The 11,405-nt window shown below is 53.8% G+C and overlaps 2 protein-coding genes across 2 annotated transcripts; both read right to left on the bottom strand.

The window, feature by feature from the left end:
* Positions 1-1,562: 1,562 nt before the first annotated feature.
* Positions 1,563-4,435, bottom strand: Triagg1_4939 (uncharacterized protein; the record flags this gene model as incomplete). The annotated part of the gene is made up of 4 exons (XM_062899398.1): positions 1,563-2,516; positions 2,658-3,250; positions 3,374-4,186; positions 4,264-4,435. The coding sequence occupies 4 exons, from the start codon at positions 4,433-4,435 to the stop codon at positions 1,563-1,565; spliced, it is 2,532 nt and encodes an 843-aa protein (XP_062756120.1).
* Positions 4,436-6,650: 2,215 nt separating this feature from the next.
* Triagg1_4938 (uncharacterized protein) lies at positions 6,651-7,162 on the bottom strand (the record flags this gene model as incomplete). The annotated part of the gene is made up of 2 exons (XM_062899396.1): positions 6,651-6,942; positions 7,059-7,162. 2 exons carry the CDS (start codon positions 7,160-7,162, stop codon positions 6,651-6,653), a joined length of 396 nt encoding a protein of 131 aa, XP_062756119.1.
* Positions 7,163-11,405: the final 4,243 nt, after the last annotated feature.

Genomic DNA, 11,405 nt, shown 5'->3' with positions numbered 1-11,405 from the left:
ATATCAGTTATCAAGCGACAGACATCTCTTCTTCCGGAAACCACAGATCCAGCCCCCCTCCGAGCAAAGACGAAAGAAAAACCTGCATGTGCCGTGCCGTCCATCTGGCTCGGAAACACACCACAACAAGCATAGTCAACAAGGATATTCTCAAGTCCCCGGACGGCCCATGAATCAGAGCTCCAGCTCCCGCTCTTCCCCCCTTGGTTCAATGTCGGATGCACGAATATGCCGTGCTCGTGCCTCGGCATATGCCTCACAGACCCATATTCTCCTCCATGCGGAGACTAATCAGTTGATCAAAAACACTGCATTTGCATCTGCATCCTCGCGTCTTTACCCATTTGCAATGCTCCACGGCATCCAATCAATCTCTCATGCGCGCATGGTCACATAGGTAGGTATAAGTGCAAGAATGAATTCGTTTTTTTTTTCTCTTTTAGATATCATCTATTTCAACAATGGCCACATGCCCGATATGCAGGGAGATGAACAAAACATGCCTCCCGGCCAGACTGGATCGGCAACCGGGCAGTCATACAAGACAAGGACCGCATCACTTCGTTGTTTCGCTCGAAGCCAATCGAGCTGTCCATCGCCAAGAATCAGAATCAGCTTCAAATGCCCGCTTTTCGCCGGGGTAACCTGTATTCAACTCGGGGCTGTGCACCAAAACATGGTTGCCTGTGCATCTGGGAGTCCAGACACGATGCCGTGTCTTCGTCTTTGCTACCATGAGCTCACCCATTTGCCCTCTCGAACCTTGCAGCCTTTCTCTAGAGTCCTATGCAATCCTACCGTAATAACGCCCTCCCCGGTTGTCTTAATCCTCCTCTCCTGTTCATACATGTCTTGGTACACCATAGCAAGCCCTGAACCCAAAAGAAGAGAAGAAAACGCAAAGAGATAAAAAAAAAGGAAGATGGAGAAAAAGGAGTAGAAGAAGGAGATGGAGAAGATGGAGAAAGGAAAGGTAGTGAGTGTAATAGTGTGACACAGGAAAATAAAAAGAAAGAGTCAATCCCACGACATCCTGACCTCAGTAGGCTGCCTAGTCCCAAGGGTATATACTTATCGCCGTTCCCCTCCCTCCCAAGTATATAAGTGTGTTAGGTATACAGGTTATATATATGAAAAAAAAAAAGAAGTGTGTGCGTGTTTTTTTCCGTCTGGATTCTGGAACCCAATGCTGGACTTTTTTTTTGTTGTTGTGTGTTTCTATTATTCTGTCTTCCCGTCAAATCCGTTCGGCAGGCATCATAGCGCAACATCAAAGTGGCAAGATGTGACCGACTTGTAGGATCCAACGCCATCCATGAACCGACCGAATGATTTCCCGCGATCCGTGAAGAAAAAGGCACATCATAACGTGGCCGTGACCCGCATAAAAAGGGCTATTCGCACAATCGCATTCGTAAATCATAGGGCCATAATCGTAGCCGCGTCGCGGGGAGTTTCGTCCCGCGTGGCAGTGGTGTATATTGCTTCCTTGTCGCAAGTTGTCTCTCCGGTGTCTTTTGGTTTGCTCGCAGCCTGTTGCAGAAATGCTAACTTGACGCCCTTCAACCAGACGTGTCAGCGGTCGGGAATGGAGGACTTGATCCCTTGCTTCTCTTAAAGAAGGGAAAGTCCTTCATTCGAAACCTGCTTGGCCGTTTCTTAAGTGCCTTGCCTTCGGCTCTGCCTATGCTGCCTCCGAGGTGTGGATCCTCGTCTCCTTGCGCCATTTCTCGTTCTCGTTCCCGGCGTGGTGACGTTGGGGTTCCCTTGAGGCTGAGAGGCGACATGTTAAACGCAGGGACGCCGAGGGTTCGCTCTCCAGATTCGTTGCTGACGATGCTGGTGCCCTGCGTGCTGGGTGACAGAGTCATCTTGCCGGTGGCCGTACTCGCTGCCTGCGAAGCCCAGTCCGCGGGATAACCAGCGGATAAACTGCCTTCGGTGGTCTCGCTCGTCCGCTGTTTTGTCGATAGCAACTTGCCTTCTATAGACTCGTCTGGCCGGTGGCAGGTGAAAGGATCCCCATCCGCGGCGTCAAAAGACGAAGGGACCCCAAAGGCCATGCCGTTGACATCCGGATGTTCGACAGGGGTGTGGGGGTCGTGGCCAGACTTGGCCGTCGAGGGACTCGGTGCGGGCGAAATCTCGACGCTCTTCATTTCGCTGTCATTTTCGATCGGAAAGCTTCTCGTTCGCCGGTGCCGGACCTTGTCACTGGCCGCTTCCGCCGCCTTGGCCTGTTCCTCCTTCACCTTTTCTTCAAAGAATTTCTTGTTGGTGTGGAGCTCCTTGACGGTGTATTCCATGCCTGGCATTATTTCAGCCACGCCTTGGAACAGTGGTATGGCGAACATGTTCATGAACCCAAGCTGGGCGTTGGAGAGGGACAAAATGTCCTTTTTCGGGGGGGACATCAAAGACGACTTGATCTCGAGTTCGTCCTCCATTGAGGCTTGTCTTGAAAACTCCTCCGAGAGCATATGCATCCATTTCAGTGCTGTTGATTGACGGCGTGCCTATGAAGGAGTCAGCAATGCTCAATATATGGTTCTAAAGACCACGATGTGTGAGAGGGAGAAAAATGTCGTATGGATGGACTCCTTTGGGTGGGCTTTTCCTCTTCTCCTCTCTTCCCCCCATTTTATTACAGTACATACCACGTTGCTAATGTCTGCGCACTTAATAAGGAGCGAACATGCGAGAACCTTGGCATCTTCAAGTTGGCGCCCATTCCAATTTGCAGGATTGCTGTCAGACTTGAAATTTTCCTTGAGCGTCGCCATCTTCTTCATGTAGTCGAAATGGAGGCCCATGTCTGTGGCCAAGATGGAGCTAATCATCAAGCCGCGCATCTTCCTGTCTTCGAATACCGCGGGCCAATACCTGCGAAGGATCTGCGAAAAGGCAGCGCAATGGAACGACTCTAGGACAGATCGGTCATTGTACAGCTGCGCTAGCGGGGCGTTCAAGGTGGTGAGAAAGCCATTGTTGACTCCGGGGTGGCCCACGTCATGGCCAATGGCCGTGATGAGGAGGGTCAGTGCTTCGTAGGGGCTGACGAGCGAGGCGATTGGCGACTTGGGCGCCTTGAATCTCGGCTGAGACCATGTCGGGTACGGAGGGAACGCGCCAATGTGGACGAGGAAATTGAAGGTTGCTTGAAGAACGTCCACCACGTGACGAAAATTATGGTAGGGAACGAAGCTATTGTATGCAGCGCGGCATGCGACAAGGAAGCTAATGAGCTGGTCTGAGATTATTGGTCAGGATCAATTCCAGCGGCCGAACGGATGCATGCATTGTCAAGGAGGAGGGGGGTTGCTTATTGTCTTAGCACCGCCGGAGAAAGACGGGCTCACTCGCGCACACTCACCTGCTGGTATCCGCCACCCCTCGAGTTCCGGTGAAGTCAGGGCATGCTTAAACATCTGCATCGCAGCCACCAACAGCTCGTCATCGGAGAATTCGTGGGCATCGAAATGCCAACGCCCGACGGCCTCGGCGATGATGGCCTGGCGCTCAGACGAAACGGCAATGTGGGCACCGGTGAAGTTGTCGTCTTCGGAAGAGAGACGGCAGATTCCCTTCATGAGGCCAGAGACCATTGCCTCTCGGAGGTAGGCAAAGGGCTTCTGCTCGTTGACGCCAACCCACGATCGCTTGCGGCCCTTTGTAATCTCCATCATTGCCTGCTGGTCCCTAGCGGCGTCCCTATGGGCCTTATAAGCGCATATTTCCAGCGTTGCGATACATTTGGGGCCCAGGGGGCTGATTATCACGTCGACGGCGCCAAGGTCCAAGCACCTCCTTATGAGCTTACGACTGACGGGTTGAGCCGGCAAGGGCTCGGTCGTGCCGTCGGTCATTTGTTCGCGAGTCTCTGGATAGCTGATGATAGGGATGGGGACGACGAGCTTGGAAATGCTTCGCAGGTGGGCCTCGGTGATGAGCCTCTGGAGGAGCGTGAGGCCGTAGAGGTTCTCGTCGGGTGTGTGAATCTCGGCGTCGCGGTTGACCAGGTTGGGGTCGGTAGAGGAAGAGTTGGGAAGGGAATAGGACTCGGGTATCCATTCATCATGGGGCGTGTCTAGAAGAACCATGGTTGGTGTCATGTCCATCATGGACCCGGCTTCGTGAAGCTGCATCAACTTGTCCATGCAGGCGGCGCCGGTGGCACAGACATGAACTATATGTGCGGTACCGTGAGTCAGCAAGGAGCGACGGGTGGCCGAGGGAGGGAGACAAGGAAGAGAAAAAACAAACCGTCACCAAAAGTGTCGAGGAGAGGCTGGACGAGTTGTCGAACGCGATCGCGCCGCCAATCGGGGGTAGCGCCTGTCGGCGAGGCCGCGGAATCGTCAGGTACGGCGCGCAGCAGCCGGGCCTCTCCAACGGTGCGATTGACGTAAATGACATGGCAAGTGAGACTATCCATGGTGGGCAACGGAAGGCTACCAGTCTCGCGACTGGAGCACGTTGGCCACACGGGCAAGGATTACCGCGCGCAAGGCTATATGGGAGGCACAAGGCGACTGGACAATTCGAGCTGAGGGTGTCTCGGAGTTTTGGACCTTTGTTGAGCCAGCGTCAAGCAGGAGCGCGGAGCGAGTAGCGAGTCAAAGGCCGCACACGGGAAGAATTGACGCCAAAGAAGAAGTTAGGAGAGTGAGGCTAGAGCTTGGTGCGTCTTCGGGCGCGCGCGGGTTTCGAAGGGGAGAAGAATCAAAAGGAAAGCGTTGTTGTGATGGGTGATGCGACAGGGCGGCCGAGGCGACGATGTTTGCGGGACACTTGCTCAGAGGAAGCGCCCAGAAAAATTGGCAAAGGAGGATAAGGAACGAGTCGAAGAAAGTCAATGGCGGCGGCGGCGCGGAATGAGGAGCAATCCGTCGAGTTGAGTTGATTCCGGCGACGACAAGAGGATAGGATCAAATGGGGTTTAAAGGGAAGAAAAGGGAAGAAATCGAGAAAACAAGAGAGGGTGCTCCCTGCAGGCACACACAACAGCCAAGTGTGTGTCCGGGCAGGTTTTGGGACAAGTCTTGAAGCAAAGGAAAAGTAGAGTGGACGGTAGTTGGTCCAAGGACGCAAGACGCAGCCGCAGCTCGCGGAACAAGCAGAGAAGAGTCGAAGGCGACTTCTGGAGTCGCACAAGAAGGGTGGCTCTTGAGTCTTAGACGCTTGGCGCACGCGGGCGGGTCCAGAGGGGGGGGGTCGTTTGGGTGCTTTAGGTGCCCTCTAGGGCCTCTTTCGGGGCCTTGGGGGGGGGATGGCACTGAAGCCCGGGGGAGTCAGATGGTGCGCGGTGGCGGGATGTGGCTGCTGTGGTCGCTGGGCTTCGGTGCGTGCGGGCTGCTACAGTAGAGCGCTGGGCCTAGCGGACGCAGCAGTGGAGAGCAGCGAGCGTCTAGCGGCGCTTCTAGTTCGTGTCTCGCCCTGCAAGGCCTTGGGTGGACGTTCTGGTCGCCGGAAAGATTCTGGGCACGACTGGGGGGGCGCAAGATGCAGGCTTGGGCTGCTAGTGTCGAGTCTGGCGGAGGGGCAAGACGTCAGCCGTGCGAGAAGGATCGGCGCGAGGGCAGCAGAGCGACAAGAGGCAGAGCAGAGCAACAATTGGCACAAGCGAAGACGGATCGAGTTTGCGAGTGGCAGGCGAGCCAAGGGCGAAGCGAGTTGGCAATGGTTCAAAGCGCCAACACGCGCGCTGCGACTGAGGGCGAGGGAGGGCGTTGGGTCTCGTCTGCTTTTGGATCTGGATTCGCTTTTTGGAGCGAGGGGGTGGCAGCGTAAGACGAGACGGCGCAAAACAGAGTCAAGGATAGTAGCTTAGGTTAGGTCAGTGGCCAGGTAGGCAAGAGAGCTTGAGACAAAATCCGCAAGGCAACGTCGATGTAGGGCAGAGGCAGTCGAGGTAAGGAGGAGTGAAGAGAAGCGAGGCTCGGTCGAGGCAGGCGAGGATCATGGGCAAGGGAAGCTGCTCGACGACGCCATGGCTTGACAGCCGCGGATGCTGATGCTGGTGATGCTGGCGATGAGTTGAGGCGGGTAATCAGGGCAACGCCAATGGGGACGGGAGGGAACAGGAGGAAAGGCATCGATATAAGGCCAGGTCGGGTGCCGAGCCCTATTCCGTGCAGTGCAGCTTTGTTCCCAGCCCAGTCAGTACCTGTACCCTTGGGTTGTACCCATATCTCCCGTCTCTGCTGGTACTGTACATGTACTCGCACTCTCGCTCACACTCTCACTTGCACCCGTAATATTACCTTGTACTCGAACTCCCTACATGTGCCTAATGCGGTGCTGCATCTATCTGTCTGTGCCTGTCCTGTCCTGTCCCGTCCGGTACTGTACACGTACATCAAATGGATTAGTACAGGCAGGTATGCTACCATCCCATGTCGTGATCCAATCAGTTCAACGGGCGACAAGTCATGTATGTACATGCTCGTACATGCCGGGTGAGTGCCGTCCTCGCACTCACTCACATGCAAGGTCAGGTTCAGGTTAGGTTCTGTTGGATGGAAACTCTCCATCCATCCAAGCTGTCAGTCGCGTCACTGCAAGTAAGCCGCCCGTGCTCGTTGGCCATCAAATCAATCAAATGTACATGTACTTGCCGTCCCCGGTGAGCAGCCCTACAAGTACACGTCTTACGAGCAGCTACGAGCAATGGCAGCGTTGGAGCGTTGGGAACCCTCGAGTGCACAGAGTCGCACGTCCTTGGGATCCCCTCCCTGCCCGGCGCAAGTACCAGTACCACCACCACCAGCAACTCGAACACGTAGGTCGGGCCAGGGTAGCTCCAGTTGCCCAGGATGAGGCAGCTTCTGAGCTGTTGCCAGTGATGCAAAGCGCACATCGGCGAGCGCTGAGTGGCCGAGCCGCGCTGCCAGTGCGGAGGTGCTGGTGCATGCATGCAGGTGCAGCGTGCCAGACGGACCACTAATGTACGAGCCCAGATTGACTCAAGCCATGGAAGTCTTCCATGAAGAAAAAGAAGGCTGCAACGAATTTTCTGGCGAGGGGGGGCTTGGAAGAGTCCTGGTCCTTGCACTCACTTGCACTGGCTGCGGCTGCTCCACCCGGTGAGCATGCAGCCAACCACAAGCCGACAGAGCTTCATGTTGCCTGAGACATTAACATCCAATGTGTACGAGTACATGCGTGCTAGATGTTGACACCAGACCGCTTACAGTACTCCGGAACTAGGCAACGCATTCAAAAAAGAAAAGAAGAAAAGGAAAAGAATATACAGTAAATGAGACGAGAGAAACGACCCCAACGGCAAAGAAAACGGAAATCCCCTCGGCTGGAAGGCAATCCCAGCTCGTGTGTGCTGCACCACGCAGAGCAGAGCAACAGATTGCGCTCGCACTGTGCTGCCCCATGCGCCGCACAGCAAATAATATTCTCCGTATCGCTCAGTGTTCCCTGCGCCCTTTCCTGGGCCGCACTGATGAATTTCCTTTTTTCTTTTCTTTTTTCCCGGGCAGGGCCATGTATGTTCCTTTTATCCCTCTTTCCCGGGTAATGCCGCGAGCTGTTATTGCTGCACAAGGAGCATCTCCCTGTACGAATACATGCTGTATCGCGCGGTTTGCTTTTTCCGCGGTCGCGGCAATCTACTGTATTCGCATCATCCAAAACAGGCACATGCGCTAGGCCATGCAAGCACGCCGCTAGCAAGTGTCGTGATTGGTCGTTTTGTGGAGAGATGAAAAGAGACCCGGTACGAGAGCATGTACAAGTACAAGTACGAGTACTGTCCGAGTACCTGCTTGAGGACGACAGAGGGGAGGGGAGGCCAGACAGACATCAAGGGACAAAGAAGGAAGATGCCTCGAGTCTTGGTCAATATTGCACGCGTACTCAGCCGCCCGCTGGGCTTGCCGCGTTCCGTATTAGACGGATCTCGGCCGGCCCGATGATGGCAATGTCCGTGGAAACGGAACGATGGAAAATCAGCCGCTGACATGCACTACAAACTACCAACGACAACGCCAACTGGAAAGCCGGTCTCCTGCATTTGGGACTTCCAAGTCCAGGTACTCGTATGCTCCTACATACAGGTAAGGACAATCCCTGGAAATGCCTGCCCAAGCTTCCTCGCTCTTGTCCAGCTTGCAGCCCAGTTTTGCAGGGGCAGCGCAGCCCAGGGTGGAGATGATGGGATTTCGACTAGGCCGCGGTCATTATGGCGACAACCAGGGCACTGAGGTTTGTGGATCTGCAGTCTTTCAGCTCGCAGCAAACTGCAGGGGATCATGTTTGAGGAATAAGAGAGGAGACGGGGGAGAGAAGATGGGCTCGGCAAAGCACAAGGACGAAGCCAAACAGGGTACTCGTACACCAGGGATCGCGCATTGTCTCGAAAAGGGAAAAAAAGAGAAAGAAGCAAGAGAACAAAAGAGTGAGAAACTATAGAGTACGGGTACGAGTACTCGTACGTCAAAGGCGCAGTTTCTGGCGGCTGGTTGACTCGTGGGCTCCGAAAAGAGCCGGAAGGGCCATCGAACGATGGATCGAGTCGACGGCTTGTCCGTTCGGTACGGAGGCGGAGGCCCGTAGCACGGACAGCCAGCTTCACTCATGTTACCTATCTTTAGAGCCGAATCGTGGAGACGATGAAACGCGCAAGCCCTGGAGCCAGGGCGCTCGGGGAGCTCGGTCTCGCTTCCATCTGCACTTTGATTCTAGAGTCCGAAGGCCTGAGGCCCGTGAGTACGGTACGTACGACCGTATACGGTCTGGTACTACCTATCCGTACATGTACGAGCACAGCACTAATCCATACACGCTACGAGCACAGGAATAGGAGCTTCGCGTCAGACAGCCGTGCCCTCCGTGCTCGGGGATGAATGGCGAGACAGGGATTTTCGCGGGTACCGTATTACGGTAGCTTGTTAGGACACATGAGCGTGACATAGGAGAGCCCGGCCCAACAAGCACGAGGGCATCGGAGGCTGATCCCTCCCCAGCGCGTGTCATGGTGATGCTCTGACTGTTTGCCCAAGGACCCGCGATCAGCAGAGCACGTTGTTTGCTAGGATGATGAAAGCTGACGGGCAGGAAGCCAGAAAAGAGAGGGCAAGAAGCCAATCAGGCAAGACAAAAAAAAAAAAAGAACACCCAACAATACCGACCAGCGCCCCTGTCAGGAAATCAACGTGTAGCTGTCGCACTGTCCAACTCCAGCCACCCCCGATGTCTTTTTTGCAAGGGACAGACGGACAATTGTCCATGGGCCCTTTGACCCTTTTTTTTCTTTTCCTACGTCAGCGAGTGCCACGGAAAAAGTCGCGCGAAAAAAAAGAAAGAAAGAAAAAAAGGGCCAGAGTGAGACAGAGACAGAGTCAGAGACCGGAGAGACAGTGGATGAGCCGCATCTCCGAATCACGGCAGTGCTACCCGCCCAGCCAGCCTCACCGTTGGGACGCAGATTCGCGGGAGACGAACAGCCCTACTAGTTCGATTTTAATATCCCGCGCCCTTATTCTGTGATTTGCTTGTTTGCTCTTGGTTAGGCGCAAGTCGCGGTCGTAGCGACCGGACAGCCCAACGGACTAAGAGAGAGGGCCAGCCAGCCAGCCAGCCAGCCAGCTCAGCCCATTCCAGGCAGCCCGGCACGTGCCGAACAGATCAAGGAGACTTGCTGTCTGTTATACCACATAACATACCATCTACGTGCAGTTGTCCTTTGATACACATGTTTACTACAACTATATTCCCCTCTTTCTACTCTACATATACCGACATATACGTGTCTGCTTCCCCTTCTGCTCTGTTGATCCCATCTTCACTGTACAGTTCGTTGTCCTCTTTTTTTCTTTTTCTTTTTCTGTGGCTGATGCCTGGAATGCGACAAGACAAGACAATCTTGAAGGGACCCTCCTTGGGCTTCTAGCCTTCTAGCGCCATTCTAGAAGAGTTTTTTTTTTTTTTTTTTCTTTTTCCCCTTCAATCCTGATTGCGTGGTCCGAGCGCCGCACTTCATCTTAAACCCGACTGCGCGGCTCCACCGGCTTACTCCTCTAGTCAAGGATCCCTCGGCTGGCTAAGAATCCATTGGAGTGATCAATTTTCCCTTTTCTTGTTCGGGACGCCTGTTATCCGAAGCATTTTTTGACGATCGCTACAGTATGCTGGGAGAGTTACAGGATTGGGTTCTCTTTTCAAGTGTTTTGTTTGGTATCTTCGCTTTCATGTGTCTCTTCTACTCACAGCCTCTTGTTTAAACTTGAACTTGACAACCCTTGCAGCATCCGCCGTATGACCATTGTCTTGGCTTTCTGTTTTTTTTTTCAACTTGTCATCACTTTATATCTGCACTCTCTCCCACGCTTACCACCCTGATCCCGGGAGTTCGGGATTTTTCCCTCCCCCTTCTCCTAGGTCAGGTCAGCTACGTATTCTACAGTAATCCCATCTTCGCGTCTGCTCCTTACGAGTACGCGCTCATCGATTGGTACCCCGATTTCCCATTACACGTCCCTATTACCTATCAAAGCCTCACACGCGCAGAAAGAGACACAGCAGCCCTTGTCCTGATTCGTATTCTTTGTCGCCGGACCACGGAGAAGCCCGTCCATCACCCAAAAACCGGGGGCCCCATCCATTTCCAAAAAAAAAAAAAAAAAAAAAAAAAAAAAAAAAAAAAAAAAAAAAAAAAAAAAAAAAAAGAGGTTCCAGTTTGCCCTTGACTAAACCAACTGTCACTCCGCATTCTTTCCCAACTTCCGTGGCCCTGCTTTCTGAGCCCGGCTCCGGCCCTTTCCCTTGCATTCTTTTCTTCTTCTTCTTTCTTTTGCCCCTCCCGAAATCTGATGGCGCCAGTTTTCTTCTATATCGTCATCTGTTGCTCTGATGTGGCAAAGCTAGAGCGGCCTTTCCCTTGCATGTTTTCGCCCTGCATCGCGTGGCCGGTGTACTCGTAGGCCCAATCCTGGCGAGCCTATTCATCATCAGCATATGATTGATTACCCTGTGTTCCCTTGTAAGACGAGTGAGTGTCTGTGCGAGTATAGTAGCGCTACAGCATGTAGCTAGCAGCGGTAGAATGCGTTTACACGGATGCAGCCACTCACAACGGTCCACGAAATGCATAACCATCTGCACGCTTTTTTGGGCTACATGGACTCAAGTCTGAGTCTGAGTCTGAGTCTGAAAACTGAAAACTGAAAACTGAATTCTGAAAATTCGAAATACATCCCAGGCTCAAAGCGCATGGGCCTGACTGACACGTAAATCCATACCCGGGGCGTTGCTCTTGTCGGGTTTCGCGCCATGAAGCCTGCATTCACTCCCTTGAGCTTCACAGGCAACAAACCACATGCTTTTTTTTGTGGCTTCTCTTGGGGGGGGGGGGGGGGGGGGGGGGGGGGGGGGGGGGGGGGGGGGGGGGGGGG

The sequence above is a fragment of the Trichoderma aggressivum genome (genome assembly GCF_033847375.1).
Source record: "Trichoderma aggressivum f. europaeum strain CBS 100526 chromosome Unknown scaffold_016, whole genome shotgun sequence".
Classification (NCBI taxonomy): domain Eukaryota; kingdom Fungi; phylum Ascomycota; class Sordariomycetes; order Hypocreales; family Hypocreaceae; genus Trichoderma; species Trichoderma aggressivum.
Note: the sequence above shows the minus strand (reverse complement) of the source record. Positions and strands in the feature narration are given on the sequence as shown.